The sequence below is a fragment of the Scyliorhinus torazame genome, chromosome 17, assembly GCF_047496885.1.
Source record: "Scyliorhinus torazame isolate Kashiwa2021f chromosome 17, sScyTor2.1, whole genome shotgun sequence".
Lineage (NCBI taxonomy): Eukaryota > Metazoa > Chordata > Chondrichthyes > Carcharhiniformes > Scyliorhinidae > Scyliorhinus > Scyliorhinus torazame.
This window is the reverse complement of record NC_092723.1, coordinates 87,321,346-87,345,919: the sequence shown is the minus strand read 5'-3', so window position 1 is coordinate 87,345,919 and position 24,574 is coordinate 87,321,346. Positions and strand designations below refer to the sequence as shown.

The 24,574-nt window shown below is 48.2% G+C and overlaps 1 protein-coding gene across 2 annotated transcripts in view; it reads left to right on the top strand.

Moving 5' to 3' along the window:
- The window catches only part of LOC140393989 (myosin-binding protein H-like), a 242,394-nt gene that overhangs the window by 16,324 nt on the left and 201,496 nt on the right, over nucleotides 1-24,574 (top strand). For both annotated transcript variants that reach the window (XR_011935798.1, XM_072480715.1), the window contains exons 5-6: nucleotides 3,735-3,930; nucleotides 22,043-22,182. Coding sequence is in view for 1 of the 2 variants with exons in the window: in XM_072480715.1 (XP_072336816.1) it covers nucleotides 3,735-3,930; nucleotides 22,043-22,182 (336 nt within the window). In the remaining variant the exon portion in view is untranslated. The remainder of the gene's footprint in view (nucleotides 1-3,734; nucleotides 3,931-22,042; nucleotides 22,183-24,574) is intronic.

Here is a 24,574-nt window from a genome sequence, read left to right as displayed (position 1 = left end):
GAATTGATTACGAAAGTAGGGAAGGTATGCTTCAGTTGTTCACGGCATTGGTGAGACCACAGCTGGAGTATTGTGTATATTATTGGTCACCTTATTTCAGGAAAGATGCAAATGTGTTGGAAACTGTTCAGAGAAGGTTTACCAGACTAACACCTGGAATGGATGGAAAGGTTGGACAGGTTGGGCTTGTATCCACTGGAGTTTAGAAGAATAAGAGGCAACTTGATTGAAACATATAAAACCTTGAGGGATATTGACAGGGTTGATGTGGAGAGGATGTTTCCTCCTGTGGGAGAATCTAGAACTAGGGGGTCACTGATTAAAAATAAGGGGTCACTCTTTTTAAAATTTAAAGTGCCCAATTCTTTTTTTTCCCAATTAAGAACCAATTTAGCTTGGCCAATCCACCTACCCTGCACATCTTTTGGGTTGTGGGGGTGAAACCCACGCAGTCACAGGGAGAATGTGAAAACTCCACACAGACAGTGACCCAGGGCGGGATCAAACTCGGGTCCTCAGCGTGTGAGGCAGCAGTGCTAACCACTGTGCCACTGTGCTGCTTCTCGGGGTCACTCATTTAAGACAGAGATGAGGAAAGAAATGTTCTCTTAGAGGTTTATGAGTCTTTGGAACTCTCTTCCTCGAAAGGTGGTTGAGGCAGAGTCTTTGAATATTTTTAAGGCTGAAGTTGATTGACAAGGGGGTGAAAGGTTAGGCAGGGTAGGCAGGAATGTGGTGTTAAGGTTACATTCTGACCAGCCATGATGTTCTTGAATGACGGAGCAGGCTTAAGGAGCTGAATGGCCTATTCATGCTCCTAATTCATATGCCCATATGTACCTCTGAAGAAGAACTTGACCTTGTGTCTAAAGCATGTGGAATAGTGGACCCAAGGTGAACACTAGATTGTACATCTGAAATAATATGCTCCATGCCATCCAGTTCTCTCAAAACCATTGGATATACCGCGCAGGCAATCACTATAATTCAGGCTAAATCTGCTTATTTACTCCTTAAAAATGTAAGATTACACAGAAGAAAAATGAATCAGTGGTGTAAAGTAACAAACAATATACCTCGCTCCAATTGTTCATTGCAGATTCCTAACAATTCAGTAAATATTCAGTTTGCAAATATTCATGTTGCAAATTCATACAAACACTTAACATGATTAACAACTCTACTTCTGAATTAATATGCAACTGGCACAAAAGATTGTTTTAAAATTGTTCCATCCTTTCACTTAATGACCAGTTGTTCCATATACAAAGATATAATATTAAATTCCTTGTTAATTGAAGCTGAATGGGTCCTAGCGGATCTGGCACACATGCCTCTCTCTCATTAAAATAAACTTTCAACAAATTCAGTGACTTTTAACGTTCTATAATAAGATTGTCTTATTTTTTGCCAGTATATTCGCCCCACTCCATCTCTATCCAAACCTGCGATGAAGTTCCAATAGTGGCTCTGGGTCACTCACTAGCTCAGTCATTCAGTTTGCAAATCCGATGAACACCAACAAAGCAGAGCTCAGTCCCTATTCAAGCTAAGCGGGATTGGGCGGCCTGCCTCCTCATGCCACCTGTAGAATAAAATTATGGCTTCTTGCTGTGTCATAGTCAATAGTTGCCAAGAGAACAAACTAAGAATGTATTCTAAATGTTTGAATCACCAGTTTGCAACAAGCACAACTTGAACAGAGAGAATTGATAAGTTTTAAGACATGTATAAAATATTACAGATTGATAGGTGAGTGACTACAGTCACATCTTCATAGAGCAGATGGAAGAGCATCCAATTGTAGCTTGCCTCCCAGTATGAGGGTTGAGTGTGTTTCAGGAAGTAAGGCATTTTAAACTTGTTTTTTTCAACCCAATGCAAGGTGAAGTTACACCAGCAGCACGTTTGCTCAGATTCACATTATTGTGGCTGAAGCTTTAAGGAAAGGTTTCATCATTAATTTTTAATTTAAATAAATTTTTAACCACTAATCCATTTTGCTATAACAAACATAATAATCACTGTGTCATCAAAGAGTGGGCCAACATGTGGGGGGCGGGGGGGGAGGGGGCAAAGCAACTCAGCATAGGACGGTTCAAAGAGTGGATCATCATGAGGAGGGGTGTGGTCAAAGAGTGGGTCAGCATTAGAGGAACCAAAGTGTGGTCAAAGTGGTGCGGGGTTGGGGGATGATCAAAGTGTGGATCATCACGGAGGAGTCAAGAGTGGGTCAACATAGGGGGATTCAAAGAATGGGCCAATTTGGAGGGATGGTCAAAGAGTGGGACAAGATGGTGGGTGGAAGAGTGAAGAATCAAAGAGCTTCAAAAAGCAGTTAAACATGGGGGTCAAAGAGGGGTCACAGTGGGTATCACTGGTGCTTCACAGCTCCAGGGTCCCAGGTTCAATTCCCAGCTTGGGCCACCGAGTCTGCACATTCTCCCCGTGTCTGCGTGGGTTTCCTCCGGGTGCTCTGGTTTCCTCCCACAAGTGCCGAACAGGCGCCGGAATGTGGTGACTAGGGGCTTTTCATAGTAACGTCAATGCAGTGTTAATGTAAGCCTATTTGTGACAATAAAGATTATTATAAGATTATTATTATAAGATTCGGGACAAATCGAGCAGCTCAAAACTGGCCATCCATGGGGCGTTGTGGGCCATTAGAAGTAGCACATGATCAACCACAATCTGCAAGTCCTCGGGCACTGAGGTCGTCCATGCCAGCAAGCACCAAGACCAAGGCAACATTTTGGCTTGGACTGTTAAGTGACAAGTAACATTCACACCACACAAGTGCCATACAATAACCGTCCTCAAGGGGCAAGCTATTTCGGAATGAGATGTAGAGGAATTTCTTCACTCTGAGGGTGGGGAATTGCTGGAATTCTCAACCCGAGAGGACGGTGGAGACTCAGTCATTGAGTCTGTTCAAGACAGAGATTGACAGACTTCTAAAGACATCAAAGGATACGGGGATAGTGTGGGAAAATGATATTGAAGATCAGCTATGATCCAGTGGAATAGCAGAGAAGGCTCGAGCGGCCGAATGGCAACTCGTACTCCTATCTCCTATGTTCCCAACAAGCGAGAATATAACCATCTCCCCATGACATTCAATGGCATTTCCATTATTGGATCCCCCACTATCAACATCCTGGGGGTTTCCAATGATCAGAAACTGAACTGGACTAGCCATATAAATACTGTGGCTACAAGAGCAAATAAGAGGCTGGGAATCTTGCGGCAAGTAACTCCCCTCCTGATCCCACAAAGCCTGTCCACCACCTACAAGGTTCAGGTCAGGAGACTGATGGAATATTCTCCACTTGCCTGGATGAGTGCAGTTCCAACAACACTCGAGAAACTCAACACCATCAAGAACAATTTTTTGATTAAGTTAAACATTTACCTGTAACTTACCCCCACTGTTCCACCTTGTGATGATCTCCTCCATGTTTGCACATTACTTTCTCAAATTCCCTCTGTGTTTATTTTTTGCTCTCTGCTCATTCTGACATTATGGACACTTTCTAAATTTAAACTTCTCCTGAGGATCCGTGTGCTCAGCAGCTCTCTATACGCCTGATCTTGTTCCTGAAGAGAGGCCTCTCGTTTTCCTGAGGCTGGTGATGAGATTTTGTGATCACAGCAAAACAATCTGAGTGACTATCCCATTCACAGTAGCTGCAGTTTTATTTATTAAAAGAACATTTCCTTTCCAATGTGCACAGGGCAATCCCCAGCCTTCCATTACCTGGACAAAGGATGATCAGCCTGTGGACACAGCCTGTGTCAATATCCGGAATAGTCCCATGGACACAATCTTATTCATCAGGAAGCTGGAGAGAAAGGATTCCGGGAAATACAAGCTCACAGCCCAGACGGACACCCTGGTGAATGCAGTGGTCATTGACATCCAGATTGTTGGTATGCAAGTATCTCATACTTAGAAAGGTGACCTGTGCGTCTATGTTGAAATTTATAAATGTGCTGAATTTAAAAGTGGATACAGGCAGACGCAGGAAAACTGTAGATCAGTTCAGTGGTAACACGCCTGTCTCTGAGTCAGAAGCTTTATTGGTTCAGGTCCCTGGGTACCTGGGACTTCGATGTTGTCGCCATTTCGGAGACATGGATAGAGCAGGGATAGGAATGGTTGTTGCAGGTTCCGGGGTTTAAATGTTTCAGTAAACTCAGGGAAGGTGGTAAAAGAGGGGGAGGTGTGGCATTGTTAGTCAAGGACAGTATTAAGGTGGCAGAAAGGACGTCTGATGAGGACTCGTCTACTGAGGTAGTATGGGCTGACGTTAGAACCAGGAAAGGAGAGGTCACCCTGTTGGGAGTTTTCTATAGGCCTCCAAAAAGTTCCAGAGATGTAGAGGAAAGGATTGCAAAGATGATTCTGGATAGGAGCGAAAGTGACAGGGTAGTTGTTATGGGGGACTTTAACTTTCCAAATATTGACTGGAAAGTCTATAGTTCGAGTACTTTAGATGGGTCAGTTTTTGTCCAATGTGTGCAGGAGGGTTTCCTGACACAGTGGGCGTGATTCTCCGACCCCACGCCAGGTCGGAGAATCGCCGGGGGCTGGCGTGCATCCCGCCCCTGCCGTGTCCCGAAGTCTCCGCCACCAGAGATTCGGCGGGGGCGGGAATCGCGCCGCGCCGGTCGGCGGGCCCACCCCCTCCGATTCTCCGGCCCGCGATGGGCCAAAGTCCCGCTGCTGGAATGCCTGTCCCGCCAGCGTGGATTAGACCACCTTTTGAACGGCGGGACAAGGCGGCGCGGGCAGGCTCCGGGGTCCTGGGGGGGCACGGGGCGATCTGGCCTCGTGGTGTGCCCCCACGGTGGCCTGGCCCACAATCAGGGCCCACCGATCCACGGGCGGGCCTGTGCCGTGAGGGCACTCTTTTTCTTCTGCCTTCGCCATGGTCTTCACTATGGCAGAGGCGGAAGAGACCCCCTCCCCTGTGCATGCGCGGGGATGACATCAGCAGCCGCTGTCGCTCCCGCGCATGCGTTGCCCGCCGAAGATCTTTCGGCCCCCGTTGGCGTGGCGCCAAAGGCCTTTCCCGCCAGCCGGCGGAGCGCAAACCATGCCGGCGCGGGCCTAGCCCCTCAAAGTGAGGGCTTGGCCCCTAAAGGTGTGGAGACATTTGGGGCGGCCGATGCCGGAGTGGTTCCCGCCACTCCATTGCACCGGATCACCCCGCCCCGCCGGGTAGGGGAGAACCCCGCCCAGTATGTTGATAGGCCAACAAGAGGCGAGGCCACATTGGATTTGGTACTGGGTAATGAACCAGGACAGGTGTTAGATTTGGAGGTAGGTGAGTACTTTGGTGATGGTGACCACAATTCCATTGCGTTTACTTTAGCGATGGAAAGGGATAGGTATATACCGCAGGGCAAGAGTTATATCTGGGGGAAAGACAATTATGATGCGATAAGGCAAGACTCAGGATGCATAGGATGGGGACGGAAACTGCAGGGGATGGGCACAATTAAAATGTGGAGCTTGTTCAAGGAACAGCTACTGCGTGTCCTTGATAAGTATGTACCTGTCAGGCATGGAGGAAGTGGTCGAGCAAGGGAACCGTGTTTTACTAAAGTAGTTGAATCACTTGTCAAGGGGAAGAAGGAGGCTTATGTAAAGATGAGACGTGAAGGTTCAGTTAGGGCACTTGAGAGTTACAAGTTAGGAAGGACCTAAAGAGAGAGCTAAGAAGACATGAGAAGTCCTTGGCAGGTAGGATCAAGGAAAACCCTAAAGCTTTCTGTAGGTATGTCAGGAATAAAAGAATGACTAGGGTAAGAGTAGGGCCAGTCAAGGACAGTAGTGGGAAGTTGTGCGTGGAGTCCGCGGAGATAGGAGGGGCACTAAATGAATATTTTTCGTCAGTGTGCACACAGGAAAAAGACAATGTTATTAAGGAGAATACTGAGATTCAGGCTACCAGACTAGACGGGATTGAGGTTCATAAGGAGGAGGTGTTAGCAATTCTGGAAAGTGTGAAAATAGATAAGTCCCCTGGGTCGGATGGGATTTATCCAAGGATTCTCTGGGAAGCCCCGTAGCCTTTGGCTTTGATCTTTATGTCGTCATTGTCTACAGGAATAGTGCCATTAGACTGGAGGATTGCAAATGTTGTCCCCTTGTTCAAGAAGGAGTGTAGAGACAACCCCGGTAACTATAGACCAGTGAGCCTTACTTCTGTTATGGGCAAAGTCTTGTAAAGGAATATAAGAGATAGGATTTATAATCATCTAGAAAGGAATAATTTGATTAGGGATAGTCAACACGGGTAGGTCGTGCCTCACAAACCTTATAGAGTTCTTTGAGAAGGTGACCAAACAGGTGGACGAGGTTAAAGCAGTTGATGTGGTGTATATGGATTTCAGTAAAGCGTTTGATAAGGTTCCTCACGGTAGGCTATTACAGAAATTACGGAGGCATGGGATTGAGGGTGATTTAGCAGTTTGGATCAGAAATTAGCTAGCTGTAAGAAGACAGAGGGTGGTGGTTGATGGGAAATGTACAGCCTGGAGTTCAGTTACTAGTGGTGTACCACAAGGATCTGTTTTAGGGCAACTGCTGTTTGTTATTTTTGTAAATTTTTCCTGGAGGAGGGCGTAGAAGGATGGATGAGTAAATTTGCGGATGACACTAAGGTCGGTGGAGTTGTGGACAGTGCGGAAGGATGTTGCAGGTTACAGAGGGACACAGATAAGCTGCAGAGCTGGGCTGAGAAGTGGCAAATGGAGTTTAATGCAGAGAAGTGTGAGGTGATTCATTTTGGAAGGAGTAACAGGAAGACAGAGTACTGGGCTAATGGTAAGATTCTTGGTAGTGCGGATGAGCAGAGATCTCGGTATCCATGTGCATAGATCCCTGAAAGTTGCCACCCAGGTTGATAGGGTTGTTAAGAAGGCGTACGTTGTGTTAGCTTTTATTAGTAGAGGGAGTGAGTTTCGGAGCCATGAGGTCATGTTGCAGCTGTACAAAACTCTGGTGCGGCCGCATTTGGAGTATTGCGTACAATTCTGGATGTGGACGCATGGGAATGGGAAATGCAGAGGAGATTTACCAGAATGTTGCCTGGGATGGAGGGAAGATCTTATGAGGAAAGGCTGATGGACTTGAGGCTGTTTACGTTAGAGAGAAGAAGGTTAAGAGGTGACTTAATTGAGGCACACAAGATGATCAGAGGATTGGATAGGGTGGACAGTGAGAGACTTTTTCCTCAGATTGTGATGGCTAGCATGAGGGGACATAGCTTTAAATTGAGGAGAGATAGAAATAGGACAGATGTCAGAGGTAGGTTCTTTACTCAGAGAGTCGTAAGGGCGTGGAATGCCCTGCCTGCAACAGTAGTGTTGGCCTGCTCCCGCCGATCGGTGGCCCCCGTTCGCGGGCCTGGCCGCCGTGGAGGCCAGTGACGGATCCCCCCACAAGGACGGCCACCGCAGCCGCGACGCCGAGCTCCCACTGGGTGGAACCCTACGTGAACCACGCCGGTGGGAACTCGGCCGGTCATCCGCGGAGAATCCCCATGGGGGCTTCAACAGCCCCAACAGCGCCACGCCGACCGCGCGCGCGTACGACTGGTGGCGATTCTCCAGTCGCCAGAGAATCACGGGATGGCATTGGACCCACGATCGGGTCCAACGCCCCATTCACCGCCCCCGCGCCGGGCGCAATTGCGGCGTGGAGGCTCGGAGTATCCTGGTCATGGCCTGGAATTTTCTGGCTCCCCAGCATTGCATTTTGGGGAACCCCAATGATGTGCTGGGAAATCCCTTTGGGAGGTTTACAGGTAAGGCTTTCCCCGGCAATTATCCAGAAGCGCTATCTTCCTCCGGACAATTGCGCTGGGAACCATCTGACAGAAGTGATTTAAATCGCTAACTTCGGATGGTTCTCCCAGTTTTACACCAATAGTTACACTGAAAGAGTTATAAGGGAAAAGTCACTTCTAACTTCTGAGTAACTACTTAACAAACACAAACCAAGCCCTGCACAATACACTCCCCACAAAACCAACCCCACAGAGGACTCCCCCACCCCACCCTAAGCAATCCACCCACGGCACTCCCCCCGGAAGACCCACCATGCAGGACTCCCCACTCACCTCCCCTCCAGACTTGACCTGACCCAACCCGATGTGAAACCCCCGATCCGATCTGACATCCCACCCCCCACCCCCTTCCTGACTGGACCCCAACACTTAGCTTAGAGACTTCCCTTATCCCCGGCTGGTTATTTTCAATGGGACCTTGAAACTCAGCTGCTTTATGGCAGCTAGTGCTGTAAAAAGGGGCGTGTCGTAATTCACTCTGATTCTTTTAGAACTCAGGGAACCACTGCCTGGATCTCATCCAGTCTTAGTCAGGAAGGTTGGGCGAGACAGGCATGGATGGAATTTGGCACAGGTAAGTGGGTAGAGAATGGCAATCTGACGCTCCAAGGAGGTTGAGTGGCAGATTGAACAAAATGTAAATGCAAAAGTTTCCCCAGTCCCAGAGGACCGTAGGCTGTTCTTCCCTTTGAGTGATTTAACTGGAGGATCGCCACACCTCAGACAGGGGGCAAAGTTGAGAATGCCTAGAAAAGGAACAGCAAAGAATGACTAAAAGATTAATAAGGAAGGAGAACTTAGGGTACGAGAGAAAGCTAGCAAGAAATATAAAAACAGACAGTAAGAATTTCTACGGGTATTTAAAAAGGAAAGTGAGTGTTGGTCCTCGAGAGAGTGAGGGGGCTGGTTTAGCACAGTGGGCTAAATAGTTGGCTTGTAAAGCAGACCAAGGCCAGCAACAGGGTTCAATTTCTGAACCAAACTGCTAAATCACCCTGAATACCATGCCTCTGTATTTTCTGCAGTAGCCTACCATGGGGAACCTTATCAAACGCTTTACTGAAATCCATATACACCACATCAACTGCTTTACCCTCATACACATGTTTGGTCACCTTCTCAAAGAACTCTATAAGGTTTGTGAGGCACGACTTACCCTTCACAGGCTGCAGGGTTGCTGGGAGAGGTGAGTGCATATTTAAAAGAGACTTCAGTTCCTGGAGCAGGCTACAGGCTGCAGGGTTGCTGGGAGAGGTGAGTGCATATTTAAAAGAGACTTAAGTTCCTGGAGCAGGCCGCAGGCTGCAGGGTTGCTGGGAGAGGTGAGTGCATATTTAAAAGAGACTTCAGTTCCTGGAGCAGGCCGCAGGCTGCAGGGTTGCTGGGAGAGGTGAGTGCATATTTAAAAGAGACTTCAGTTCCTGGAGCAGGCCGCAGGCTGCAGGGTTGCTGGGAGAGGTGAGTGTATATTTAAAAGAGACTTCAGTTCCTGGAGCAGGCCGCAGGCTGCAGGGTTGCTGGGAGAGGTGAGTGCATATTTAAAAGAGACTTCAGTTCCTGGAGCAGGCCACAGGCAGGAGGGTTGCTGGGAGAGGTGTGTGCATATTTAAAAGAGACTTCAGTTCCTGGAGCAGGCCGCAGGCTGCAGGGTTGCTGGGAGAGGTGAGTGCATATTTAAAAGAGACTTCAGTTCCTTGAGAAGGCCACAGGCTGCAGGGTTGCTGGGAGAGGTGAGTGCATATTTTAAAAAGTCTTCAGTTCCTGGAGCAGGCTGCAGTGTTGCTGGGAGAGGTGAGTGCATATTTAAAAGAGACTTCAGTTGCTGGAGCAGGCCGCAGGCTGCAGGGTTGCTGGGAGAGGTGAGTGCATATTTAAAAGAGACTTCAGTTCCTGGAGCAGGCCACAGGCTGCAGGGTTGCTGCGAGAGGTTAGTGCATATGTAAAAGAGACTTCAGTTCTTGGAGCAGGCTGCAGGGTTGCTGGGAGAGGTGAGTGCATATTTAAAAGAGACTTCAGTTCCTGGAGCAGGCCACAGGCTGCAGGGTTGCTGGGAGAGGTGAGTGCATATTTAAAAGAGACTTCAGTTCCTGGAGCATGCCACAGGCTGCAGGGTTGCTGGGAGAGGTGCGTGCATATTTAAAAGAGACTTCAGTTCCTGGAGCAGGCTGCAGGGTTGCTGGGAGAGGTGAGTGCATATTTAAAAGAGACTTCAGTTCCTGGAGCAGGCTGCAGGGTTGCTGGGAGAGGTGAGTGCATATTTAAAAGAGACTTCAGTTCCTGGAGCAGGCCGCAGGCTGCAGGGTTGCTGGGAGAGGTGAGTGCATATTTAAAAGAGACTTCAGTTCCTGGAGCAGGCCGCAGCCTGCAGGGTTGCTGGAAGAGGTGATTGCATATTTAAAAGAGACTTCAGTTCCTGGAGCAGGCTGCAGGGTTGCTGGGAGAGGTGAGTGCATATTTAAAAGAGACTTCAGTTCCTGGAGCAGGCCGCAGGCTGCAGGGTTGCTGGGAGAGGTGAGTGCATATTTAAAAGAGACTTCAGTTCCTGGAGCAGGCCGCAGGCTGCAGGGTTGCTGGGAGAGGTGAGTGCATATTTAAAAGAGACTTCAGTTCCTGGAGCAGGCCGCAGCCTGCAGGGTTGCTGGAAGAGGTGATTGCATATTTAAAAGAGACTTCAGTTCCTGGAGCAGGCTGCAGGGTTGCTGGGAGAGGTGAGTGCATATTTAAAAGAGACTTCAGTTCCTGGAGCAGGCCGCAGGCTGCAGGGTTGCTGGGAGAGGTGAGTGCATATTTAAAAGAGACTTCAGTTCCTGGAGCAGGCCACAGGCTGCAGGGTTGCTGGAAGAGGTGAGTGCATATTTAAAAGAGACTTCAGTTCCTGGAGCAGGCTGCAGGGTTGCTGGGAGAGGTGAGTGCATATTTAAAAGAGACTTCAGTTCCTGGAGCAGGCCGCAGGCTGCAGGGTTGCTGGGAGAGGTGAGTGCATATTTAAAAGAGACTTCAGTTCCTGGAGCAGGCCGCAGGCTGCAGGCTTGCTGGGAGAGGTGAGTGCATATTTAAAAGAGACTTCAGTTCCTGGAGCAGGCCGCAGGCTGCAGGGTTGCTGGGAGAGGTGAGTGCATATTTAAAAGAGACTTCAGTTCCTGGAGCAGGCCACAGGCTGCAGGGTTGCTGGGAGAGGTGAGTGCATATTTAAAAGAGACTTCAGTTCCTGGAGCAGGCCACAGGCTGCAGGGTTGCTGGGAGAGGTGAGTGCATATTTAAATGAGACTTCAGTTCCTGGAGCAGGCCGCAGGCTGCAGGGTTGCTGGGAGAGGTGAGTGCATATTTAAAAGAGACTTCAGTTCCTGGAGCAGCCACAGGCTGCAGGGTTGCTGGGAGAGGTGAGTGCATATTTAAAAGAGACTTCAGTTCCTGGAGCAGGCCACAGGCTGCAGGGTTGCTGGGAGAGGTGAGTGCATATTTAAATGAGACTTCAGTTCCTGGAGCAGGCTACAGGCTGCAGGCTTGCTGGGAGAGGTGAGTGCATATTTAAAAGAGACTTCAGTTCCTGGAGCAGGCCACAGGCTGCAGGGTTGCTGGGAGAGGTGAGTGCATATTTAAAAGAGACTTCAGTTCCTGGAGCAGGCTGCAGGGTTGCTGGGAGAGATGAGTGCATATTTAAAAGAGACTTCAGTTCCTGGAGCAGGCCACAGGCTGCAGGATTGCTGGGAGAGGTGAGTGCATATTTAAAAGAGACTTCAGTTCCTGGAGCAGGCCACAGGCTGCAGGGTTGCTGGGAGAGGTGAGTGCATATTTAAAAGAGACTTCAGTTCCTGGAGCAGGCCACAGGCTGCAGGATTGCTGGGAGAGGTGAGTGAATATTTAAAAGAGACTTCAGTTCCTGGAGCAGGCCACGGGCTGCAGGGTTGCTGGGAGAGGTGAGTGCATATTTAAAAGAGACTTCAGTTCCTGGAGCAGGCTGCAGGGTTGCTGGGAGAGATGAGTGCATATTTAAAAGAGACTTCAGTTCCTTGAGAAGGCCACAGGCTGCAGGGTTGCTGGGAGAGGTGAGTGCATATTTAAAAGAGACTTCAGTTCCTGGAGCAGGCCACAGGCTGCAGGGTTGCTGGGAGAGGTGAGTGCATATTTAAAAGAGACTTCAGTTCCTGGAGCAGGCCACAGGCTGCAGGGTTGCTGGGAGAGGTGAGTGCATATTCAAAAGAGACTTCAGTTCCTGGAGCAGGCTGCAGGGTTGCTGGGAGAGGTGAGTGCATATTTAAAAGAGACTTCAGTTCCTGGAGCAGGCCACAGGCTGCAGGATTGCTGGGAGAGGTGAGTGCATATTTAAAAGAGACTTCAGTTCCTGGAGCAGGCCACAGGCTGCAGGGTTGCTGGGAGAGGTGAGTGCATATTTAAAAGAGACTTCAGTTCCTGGAGCAGGCTGCAGGATTGCTGGGAGAGATGAGTGCATATTTAAAAGAGACTTCAGTTCCTGGAGCAGGCCACAGGCTGCAGGATTGCTGGGAGAGGTGAGTGCATATTTAAAAGAGACTTCAGTTCCTTGAGAAGGCCACAGGCTGCAGGGTTGCTGGGAGAGGTGAGTGCATATTTAAAAGAGACTTCAGTTCCTGGAGCAGGCTGCAGGGTTGCTGGGAGAGATGAGTGCATATTTAAAAGAGACTTCAGTTCCTGGAGCAGGCCACAGGCTGCAGGATTGCTGGGAGAGGTGAGTGCATATTGAAAAGAGACTTCAGTTCCTGGAGCAGGCCACAGGCTGCAGGGTTGCTGGGAGAGGTGAGTGCATATTTAAAAGAGACTTCAGTTCCTGGAGCAGGCCACAGGCTGCAGGATTGCTGGGAGAGGTGAGTGAATATTTAAAAGAGACTTCAGTTCCTGGAGCAGGCCACGGGCTGCAGGGTTGCTGGGAGAGGTGAGTGCATATTTAAAAGAGACTTCAGTTCCTGGAGCAGGCTGCAGGGTTGCTGGGAGAGATGAGTGCATATTTAAAAGAGACTTCAGTTCCTTGAGAAGGCCACAGGCTGCAGGGTTGCTGGGAGAGGTGAGTGCATATTTAAAAGAGACTTCAGTTCCTGGAGCAGGCCACAGGCTGCAGGGTTGCTGGGAGAGGTGAGTGCATATTTAAAAGAGACTTCAGTTCCTGGAGCAGGCTGCAGGGTTGCTGGGAGAGGTGAGTGCATATTTAAAAGAGACTTCAGTTCCTGGAGCAGGCCACAGGCTGCAGGATTGCTGGGAGAGGTGAGTGCATATTTAAAAGAGACTTCAGTTCCTGGAGCAGGCCACAGGCTGCAGGGTTGCTGGGAGAGGTGAGTGCATATTTAAAAGAGACTTCAGTTCCTGGAGCAGGCCGCAGGCTGCAGGGTTGCTGGGAGAGGTGAGTGCATATTTAAAAGAGACTTCAGTTCCTGGAGCAGGCTGCAGGGTTGCTGGGAGAGGTAAGTGCATATTCAAAAGAGACTTCAGTTCCTGGAGCAGGCCGCAGGCTGCAGGGTTGCTGGAAGTGGTGAGTGCATATTTAAAAGAGACTTCAGTTCCTGGAGCAGGCTACAGGCTGCAGGGTTGCTGGGAGAGGTGAGTGCATATTTAAAAGAGTCTTCAGTTCCTGGAGCAGGCCACAGGCTGCAGGATTGCTGGGAGAGGTGAGTGCATATTTAAAAGAGACTTCAGTTCCTGGAGCAGGCCACAGGCTGCAGGGTTGCTGGGAGAGGTGAGTGCATATTTAAAAGAGACTTCAGTTCCTGGAGCAGGCCGCAGGCTGCAGGGTTGCTGGGAGAGGTGAGTGCATATTTAAAAGAGACTTCAGTTCCTGGAGCAAGCTGCAGGGTTGCTGGGAGAGGTGAGTGCATATTTAAAAGAGACTTCAGTTCCTGGAGCAGGCCACAGGCTGCAGGGTTGCTGGGAGAGGTGAGTGCATATTTAAAAGAGACTTCAGTTCCTGGAGCAGGCTACAGGTTGCTGGGAGAGGTGAGTGCATATTTAAAAGTGTCTTCAGTTCCTGGAGCAGTCCACAGACTGCAGGGTTGCTGGGAGAGGTGAGTGCATATTTAAAAGAGACTTCAGTTCCTGGAGCAGGCCGCAGGCTGCAGGGTTGCTAGGAGAGGTGAGTGCATATTTAAAAGGGACTTCAGTTCCTGGAGCAGGCCACAGGCTGCAGGGTTGCTGGGAGAGGTGAGTGCATATTTAAAAGAGACTTCAGTTCCTGGAGCAGGCTGCAGGGTTGCTGGGAGAGGTGAGTGCATATTTAAAAGAGACTTCAGTTCCTGGAGCAGGCCACAGGTTGCAGGGTTGCTGGGAGAGGTGAGTGCATATTTAAAAGAGACTTCAGTTCCTGGAGGAGGCCGCAGGCTGCAGGGTTGCTGGGAGAGGTGAGTGCATATTTAAAAGAGACTTCAGTTCCTGGAGCAGGCCGCAGGCTGCAGGGTCGCTGGGAGAGGTAAGTGCATATTTAAAAGAGACTTCCGTTCCTGGAGCAGGCCGCAGGCTGCAGGGTTGCTGGAAGAGGTGAGTGCATATTTAAAAGAGACTTCAGTTCCTGGAACAGGCCGCAGGCTGCAGGGTTGCTGGGAGAGGTGAGTGCACATTTAAAAGAGACTTCAGTTCCTGGAGCAGGCCGCAGGCTGCGGTGTTGCTGGGAGAGGTGAGTGCATATTTAAAAGAGACTTCAGTTCCTGGAGCAGGCTGCAGGGTTGCTGGGAGAGGTGAGTGCATATTTAAAAGAGACTTCAGTTCCTGGAGCAGTCCACAGGCTGCAGGGTTGCTGGGAGAGGTGAGTGCATATTTAAAAGAGACTTCAGTTCCTGGAGCAGGCCGCAGGCTGCAGGGTTGCTGGGAGAGGTGAGTGCATATTTAAAAGGGACTTCAGTTCCTTGAGAAGGCCACAGGCTGCAGGGTTGCTGGGAGAGGTGAGTGCATATTTAATAGAGCTTAGTTTACAGGTCGAGTGGCAGTTGGAGACTTCACTTCCTGGAGCGGTCCTATTGGCTCATTGGAAATCAGGCAGGGTACAAAAGGTGTGGCAGGAGTGCCTTTAGACACGGGGGTGCTGATTGGAACAGAGTGCATCTGAGTTTAGGTGAGTGATAGAGTTCGGGTGAGTGGCGAGAGAGGGCAGTGTTTTTTGTTGGTGTTCGGGTTTATCCTTGAGGTTCTGTTAAAAAAAAAAAAAATTTTCTTTAATTATTTAAATTAATTAACTAGTTGAATATGGCTGGACAGGTGATGTGCTGTTGCTGTATGATGATGGAACTGGTGGATCCCATTGAGACCGTCAGTGACCACATCTGCAGCAAGTGTTGGCAGCTCGAGGAACTTTGGCTCAGAATTGATGAGCTGGAGACCGAGCTGCACAGACTGCGGCACATCAGGGAGGGGGAAAATTACCTGGATGCTTTGTTTCAGGAGGCAGTCACACCTGGTAGAATAAGTACTGTTAATTCGGTCAGTGGTCAGGGACAGAGTGGTGTGACTGCAAGGGAGGCAGGTAGGGGGATCCTGAGTTTAGGAGTTGAGGAGCCTCAGCCCTTGACCTTGTCCAACAGGTATGAGGTTCTTGCTCCCTGTGTGGATGAGGAAGAGGGCTGTAGGGAGGATGCGTTGACTGACCACTGCACCATGGTACAGGAAGCCATTCAAGAGGGGGGAGCAAAAAGACAAGTGGTTGTTGTAGAGGATTCTATAATTAAGGGGATTGATGGCATCCTTTGTAATCCAGATCATGAGTCCCGCATGGTATGTTGCCTGCCCGGTGCCAGGGTGAGGGGCATCTCTGATCGGCTTGAAAGGATTTTGGAGAGGGAGGGGGAGGATCCAGTTGTTGTGGTCCACGTTGGGACTAACAACATAGGTAAGACTAGGAAAGAGGACCTGTTTGGGGATTATCAAACACTACGGACTAAATTAAAGAACAGGTCCTCCAGGGTTATAATCTCTGGATTACTACCCAATCCACGTGCCAATTGGCATAGGGTTGAGAAAATTAGGGAAGTTAACACGTGGCTAAAGGAGTGGTGCGGGAAAGAGGGATTCCATTTCATGGGGCATTGGCATCAGTACTGGGGCAGGAGGGACCTGTACCGTTGGGACGGTCTTCACCTGAACCATTCTGGGACCAGTGTTCTAGCGAATAGGATAAATAGGTTGGTCACAAGGACTTTAAACTAGCAAGTTGGGGGGGAAAGGAAGGGTAAAGCTATGGACAGTATAATGGTTAATGGAGAGCAAGGCAGCAGGTTACGTGACAGGTTATTATGTAGAGATATGGGTTCAAAGACAAGGAAAATTAGGACCAAGTTTAGGAGGAACTTCTTCACCCAAAGAGTTGTGAATCTCTGGAATTCCTTGCCCAGTGAAGCAGTTGAGGCTCCTTCTTTAAACGTTTTTAAGAAAAAGATAGATACCTTTCTAAAGAATAAAGGGATTCGGGGATATGGTGTACGGGCCGGAGAGTGGAGCTGAGTCCACAAAGATCAGCCATGATCTCATTGAATGGCGGAGCAGGCTCGAGGGGCCAGGTGGCCTACTCCTGTTCCTAGTTCTTATGTTCTTATGTTCACAAAACCGTGTTGACTATCTCTAATCAAATTATTCCTTTCCAGATGATTATACATCCTATCTCTTATAAACCTTTCCAAGATTTTCCCCACAACAGAAGTAAGGCTCACTGGTCTATAGTTACCGGGGATATCTCTACTCCCCTTCTTGAACAAGGGGACAACATTTGCTATCCTCCAGTCTTCTACCACTATTCCTGTAGACAAAGATGACTTAAAGATCAAGGCCAACGGCTCAGCAATCTCCTCCCTAGCTTCCCAGAGAATCCTAGGATAAATCCCATCCGGCCCAGGTGACTTATCTATTTTCACACTTTCCAGAATTGCTAACACCTCCTCCTTATGAACCTCAAGCCCTTCTAGTCTAGTAGCCTGAATCTCAGTATTCTCCGAGACAACATGCTCTTTTTCCTGTGTGAATACTGACGAAAAATATTCATTTAGCACCTCTCCTATCTCCTCGGACTCCAAGCACAACTTCCCACTACTGTCCTTGACTGGCCCTATTCTTACCCTAGTCATTCCTTTATTCCTGACATATCTATAGAAAGCTTTAGGGTTATCAAACAAAGAACAAAGAACAAAGAAATGTACAGCACAGGAACAGGCCCTTCGGCCCTCCAAGCCCGTGCCGACCATACTGCCCGACTAAACTACAATCTTCTACACTTCCTGGGGCCGTATCCTTCTATTCCCATCCTATTCATATATTTGTCAAGATGCCCCTTAAATGTCCCTATCGTCCCTGCTTCCACTACCTCCTCCAGTAGCGAGTTCCAGGCACCCACTACCCTCTGCGTAAAAAACTTGCCTCGTACATCTACTCTAAACCTTGCCCCTCTCACCTTAAACCTATGCCCCCTAGTAATTGACCCCTCTACCCTGGGGAAAAGCCTCTGACTATCCACTCTGTCTATGCCCCTCATAATTTTGTATACCTCTATCAGGTCGCCCCTCAACCTCCTTCGTTCCAGTGAGAACAAACCGAGTTTATTCAATCGGTCCTCATAGCTTATGCCCTCCATACCAGGCAACATTCTGGTAAATCTCTTCTGCACCCTCTCTAAAGCCTCCACATCCTTCTGGTAGTGTGGCGACCAGAATTGAACACTATACTCCAAGTGTGGCCTAACTAAGGTTCTATACAGCTGCAACATGACTTGCCAATTCTTATACTCAATGCCCCGGCCAATGAAGGCAAGCATGCCGTATGCCTTCTTGACTACCTTCTCCACCTGTGTTGCCCCTTTCAATGACCTGTGGACCTGTACTCCTAGATCTCTTTGACTTTCAATACTCTTGAGGGTTCTACCATTCACTGTATATTCCCTACCTGCATTAGCCCTTCCAAAATGCATGACCTCACATTTGTCCGGATTAAACTCCATCTGCCATCTCTCCGCCCAAGTCTCCAGACAATCTAAATCCTGCTGTATCCTCAGACAGTCCTCATCGCTATCCGCAATTCCACCAACCTTTGTGTCGTCTGCAAACTTACTAATCAGACCAGTTACATTTTCCTCCAAATCATTTATATATACTACAAACAGCAAAGGTCCCAACACTGATCCCTGTGGAACACCACTGGTCACAGCCCTCCAATTAGAAAAGCATCCCTCCATTGCTACCCTCTGCCTTCTATGGCCTAGCCAGTTCTGTATCCACCTTGCCAGTTCACCCCTGATCCCGTGTGACTTCACCTTTTGTACTAGTCTACCATGAGGGACCTTGTCAAAGGCCTTACTGAAGTCCATATAGACAACATCTACTGCCCTACCTGCATCAATCATCTTAGTGACCTCCTCGAAAAACTCTATCAAGTTAGTGAGACACGACCTCCCCTTCACAAAACCGTGCTGCCTCTCACTAATACGTCCATTTGCTTCCAAATGGGAGTAGATCCTGTCTCGAAGAATTCTCTCCAGTAATTTCCCTACCACTGAAGTAAGGCTCACCGGCCTGTAGTTCCCGGGATTATCCTTGCTACCCTTCTTAAACAGAGGAACAACATTGGCTATTCTCCAGTCCTCCGGGACATCCCCTGAAGACAGCGAGGATCCAAAGATTTCTGTCAAGGCCCCAGCATTTTCCTCTCCAGCCTCCTTCAGTATTCTGGGGTAGATCCCATCAGGCCCTGGGGACTTATCTACCTTAATATTTTTTAAGACACCCAACACCTCGTCTTTTTGGATCACAATGTGACCCAGGCTATCTACACCCCCTTCTCCAGACTCAACATCTACCAATTCCTTCTCTTTGGTGAATACTGATGCAAAGTATTCATTTAGTACCTCGCCCATTTCCTCTGGCTCCGCACATAGATTCCCTTGCCTATCCTTCAGTGGGCCAACCCTTTCCCTGGCTACCCTCTTGCTTTTTATGTCCGTGTAAAAAGCCTTGGGATTTTCCTTAACCCTATTTGCCAATGACTTTTCATGACCCCTTCTAGCCCTCCTGACTCCTTGCTTAAGTTCCTTCCTACTTTCCTTATATGCCACACAGGCTTCGTCTGTTCCCAGCCTTTTAGCCCTGACAAATGCCTCCTTTTTCTTTTTGACGAGGCCTACAATATCACTCGTCATCCAAGGTTCCCGAAAATTGCCGTATTTATCTTTCTTCCTCACAGGAACATGCCTGTCCTGTATTCCTTTCAACTGACACTTGAAAGCCTCCCACATGTCAGATGTTGATTTGCCCTCAAACATCCGCCCCCAATCTATGTTCTTCAGTTCCCGCCTAATATTGTTATAATTAGCCTTCCCCCAATTTAGCACATTCATCCTCGGACCACTCTTATCCTTGTCCACCAGTACTTTAAAACTTACTGAATTGTGGTCACTGTTACCAAAATGCTCCCCTACTGAAACATCTACCACCTGGCCAGGCTCATTCCCCAATACCAGGTCCAGTACCGCCCCTTCCCTAGTTGGACTGTTTACATATTGTTTTAAGAAGCCCTCCTGGATGCTCCTTACAAACTCCGCCCCGTCTAAGCCCCTGGCACTAAGTGAGTCCCAGTCAATATTGGGGAAGTTGAAGTCTCCCATCACCACAACCCTGTTGTTTTTACTCTTTTCCAAAATCTGTCTACCTATCTGCTCCTCTATCTCCCGCTGGCTGTTGGGAGGCCTGTAGTATACCCCCAACATTGTGACTGCACCCTTCTTATTCCTGATCTCTACCCATATAGCCTCACTGCCCTCTGAGGTGTCCTCTCGCAGTATCCTTGATCCTACCTGCCAAAGACTTCTCATGTCCCCTCCTGGCTCTTCTTAGCTCTCTCTTTAGGTCCTTCCTAGCTAACTTGTAACTCTCGAGCGCCCTAACTGAACCTTCATGTCTCATCTTTACATAAGTCTCCTTCTTCCTCTTGACAAGTGTTTCGACTGCTTTAGTAAACCACGGTTCCCTCACTCGACCACTTCCTCCCTGCCTGACAGGTACATACTTAGCAAGGACACGCAGTAGCTGTTCCTTGAACAAGCTCCACATTTCCATTGTGCCCATCCCCTGCAGTTTTCCTCTCCATCCGATGTATCCTCAGTCTTGCCTCATCGCATCATAATTGCCTTTCCCCCAGATATAACTCTTGATCTGCGGTATATACCTGTCCCTTTCCATCACTCTCGTAAACGTAATCGAATTGTGGTCACTATCACCAAGTGCTCACCTACCTCCAAATCTAACACCTGTCCTGGTTCATTACCCAGAACCAAATCCAATATGGCCTTGCCTCTCATTGGCCTATCTACATACTGTGTCAGACATTGGACAAAAACGGACCCATCTAATGTACTTGAACTATAGCGTTTCCAGTCAATATTTGGAAAGTTAAAGTCCCCCATAACAACTACCCTGTTGCTTTCACTCCTGTCCAGAATCATCTTTGCAATCCTCTCCTTTACATCTCTGGAACTTTTCGGTGGCCTATAGAAAACCCCTAACAGGGTGGCCTCTCCTTTCCTGTTTCTAACGTCAGCCCATACTACCGCAGTAGACGAGTCCTCATCAAACGTCCTTTCTGCCACCGTAATACTGTCCTTGACTAACAATGCCACCCCTCCCCCTCTTTTACCACCTTCCCTGAGCTTACTGAAATATCTAAATCCCGGCACCTGCAACAACCATTCCTGTCCCTGCTCTATCCATGTCTCCGAAATGGCCACAACATCGAAGTCCCAGGTACCAACCCATGCCGCAAGTTCACCCACCTTATTCCGGATGCTCCTGGCATTGAAGAAGACACACTTTAAGCCACCTTCCTGCCTGCCGGTACACTCCTGCAACTTTGAAACCCTACTGATGACCTCACTACTCTCAACCTCCTGTATACTGGAGCTACAATTCAGGTTCCCAAGCCCCTGCTGAACTAGTTTAAACCCTCCCAAAGAGCATTAGCAAATTTCCCCCCCCAGAATATTGGTACCCCTCTGGTCCAGGTGTAGACCATCACGTTTGTAGAGGTCCCACCGACCCCAGAATGAGCCCCAATTATCCAGAAATCTGAAACCCTCCCGCCTGCACCATCCCTGTAGCCACGTGTTCAACTCCTCTCTCTCCCTATTCCTCGTCTCGCTATCACGTGGCACGGGTAACAACCCAGAGATAATAACTCTGTCCCAGATCTAAGTTTCCACCCCAGCTCCCTGAATTCCTGCCTTACATCCCCATCCCTTTTCCTACCTATGTCGTTGGTACCTATGTGGACCATGACTTGGAGCTGCTCCCCCTCCCCCTTAAGGATCCCGAAAACATGATCCGAAACATCACGCACCCTGGCACCTGGGAGGCAACACACCAACCGTGAGTCTCTCTCGTTCCCACAGAATCTCCTATCTATCCCCCTAACTGTGGAGTCTCCAATGACTAATGCTCTACTCCTCTCCCCCCTTCCCTTCTGAGCAACAGGGATAGACTCTGTGCCAGAGACCTGTACCCCATGGCTTAACCCTGGTAAGTCCCCCCCCCCCCCCCCAACAGTATCCAAAGCGGTATACTTGTTACTAAGGGGAACGGCCACAGGGGATCCCTGTACTGACTGCTTCCTCCCAGCCCCTCTCACCGTCACCCATCTATCTTTATTCTTCGGAGTAACTACATCCCTGAAGCTTCTATCTATGACCAACTCTGCCTCCCGAATGATCCGAAGTTCATCCAACTCCAGCTCCAGTTCCCTAACGCGGTTTTTGAGGAGCTGGAGATGGGTACACTTCCCACAGATGAAATCAGCAGGGACACTGACGGCGTCCCTCACCTCAAACATTCTGCAGGAGGAACATTGCACTACCTTCCCTGTCATCCCCTCTAGGTAAAAAAAAAAAAGAAAGAAAGAGCTTACCTGTTATTCACTCCCCTTCTCAGCAAGCACTCACTCAGCAACCTCTGCACCCCGCACGATAACACCTGAGGGAAAATAAATAAAAACTACTTACCATTCACCAGCCAATCCCTTACCTGCAGGCTGTGACACCACGGTTACTCTGCACCCCGCACGATAACACCTGAGGGAAAATAAATAAAAACTACTTACCATTCACCAGCCAATCCCTTACCTGCAGGCTGTGACACCACGGTTACCTCCCAGGAAACATTTTAGAAGTCCCATCATTAACTGAGCAACTGTCATTAATCTTACAGACAAGCCTGGGCCTCCACAGAAGCTGAAGATGTTGGATGTGTGGGGATTTAACGTGGCATTGGAGTGGCAACCACCCATAGACAACGGAAATGCAGAGATCAGCGGCTATACAATTCAGAAAGCTGACAAAAAAACAGGAGTAAGTGGAGGGAAGAACAATTTCATCATCATTAAGTGCTCACTAATTTCATAGATCAGCGCAAAAGATTTACCACAATTAGATGATGTTTTTTCCATTTCAACTAACAATCTCATGCTGAGAAGTCCTATCAACTACCCTACTTTTATTGTCTCAAGCTAACCTGATTAATGCTGAAAGTTATTAGCTGACACTCTCAGCTCTGGGCCAGGCTGTTGTGGCTGCTGTTGCACATCAAATACTTTAATAACACAGAATCCAGTACTGAGGGAATGTTGCAGAGGGTCCTTCCCTCAGGTAAGACATTAATCTGAGGTTCAGCATGTCCTCAGGAGGATTTGGAAAGCCCCACAGCAATATTCCAAAAAGAGCAAGGGAGTTTTCCCAGCCTTTACATTTATCCCTCAACCAACACCAAAAAGAGGATTAATGGTGCATGTATCTCATTGCTGTGCACAGAGGCAGTGGTGTAGTGGTATTGTCACTGGACTAGCAATCAGGCGATTCAGGATAATCCGCTAGGGACATGGGTTTGAATTCCACCATGGCAGCTGAATATAAATCTGGAATATGAAGCTAGTCTCAGTAATAGTGGCCATAACAACAATCATTGACTGTTGTTAAGACCCATCTGGTTCACTAATGCCATTGTTACCTGATCTGGCCTACATGTGACTCCGGACCCACAGCAATGTGGTTGACTCTGAACTGGCCGAGTAAGCCACTCAGTTCAAGGGCAATTAGGGATTGACAACAAATGCAAATTTAGGAGAGACATGCACATCCCATGAAAGATTAAAAACAGAATTGACAGCCACCATTGGCGATAAAGTGCTTTTGGAGGAAAGGGGCTTTATCTTCCAGCCTTCCAGATATCCAGTCTTTCTATTTGGACTAAAATAGGGAAGAGAAGGAACTTTGATATTTCAGTTATCCAGTCACTGAACCATTTGCGAAGCAAGCTGGTTAACTGAAACAGAGACTTCTTACGGAACATGTCTGCACAGATAGTTGGAGATCCAGCAAGAGTAGAAAACATTCTCATCCTTCAATCTGTCTGTCACTTTTGTTCATAAACATATTGGTCAGAGTGCCTACCTCATAAACCTTGTGGAGCAAGTTCCCATCCTCATACCGAGGACATGCTCCATCATGTTATGTGGCACTATTACCCTGCTGAATGGAATAGATTAAGAACTGATCAAACAACTCAAAACTGGGCATACATGAGGTGCAGTAGGCCATCGGCAGCAGCAGTATATGGCCCGTATATCCCTCACTCTAACATAAGCATCAGTCTAGTGGACCTACCTCGATTCAACGAGGAGTGGAGGAGAACATGCTAGGAGCAGCAACACTTAAAAATAAGCTGCCAACCTGATGAAGCTACAACACAGGAATAGACAAATGGTAAACAGCAGAAGCAGCATGCACTAGACAGAGCTAAATCACCCTACAACCTATGGATCAGATGTAAGCTCTGAAGTCCTGTCGCATCCAGTTGTAAATGATAGTCGACAATTAAACAACTCACTGGAGGAGAAGGCTCCACAAATAACCCCATCCTCAATCATGGAGGAACACAGCACATCAATGCACATCAGTGCAAAAGACAAGACATTTGTTGTGAGACATTCACAACGAACTTCAGCCAGAAGTGCCGAATGGATGATCCATCTCGGTCTCATCTGGGGGTCCCCAGCATCACAGATATTGCTAACTTGATTCACTCCACATGATATCAAGAAACAGTTGAGGGCACTGGATACTGCAAAGGCTTTGGGCCCTGACAATATTCCAGTAATCATATTGAAGACTTTGAAATGTTCTTTGATTGGGCTGATGTGAACAAAGAAAAGCTATTTATTACTAACACTATATTAATGAATAACTAAAATGTCTGAGATGAATACAGTTGGAAATAAATGCCAATCACTAACTTACACTAAGATACTCAGAGTTGCTCTGATCTGCGAATGCTATCAACTCCTTACAAACACCTTCTGAAGGAACACATGGTGCATCCGAGTCCCGGGACTCCGTACTCACCCCACCTGGTGGGATGCTAGAACTATAACAGTAAAACAGAAACTTATAATACACATGCAGATCATAGATCATGGAATTTGCAGTGATGATGAACTACTCCTATTATATGCAGATGATAGCCTACCTATCATCACAGACTTGTGCTCCGGAACTTGCTGCGCCCCTAGCCAAGTTGTTCCAGTTCAGCTACAACACTGGCATCTTGCCGGCAATGTGGAAAATTACCCAGGTATGTCCTCTGTACAAAATGCAGGACAAATCCAACCTAGCCAATTGCCATCCCATCAACCTTTTCAAAATGTATTTGTTCATTTTATGTGGGCTTTGCAGTCCAGACCAGCAT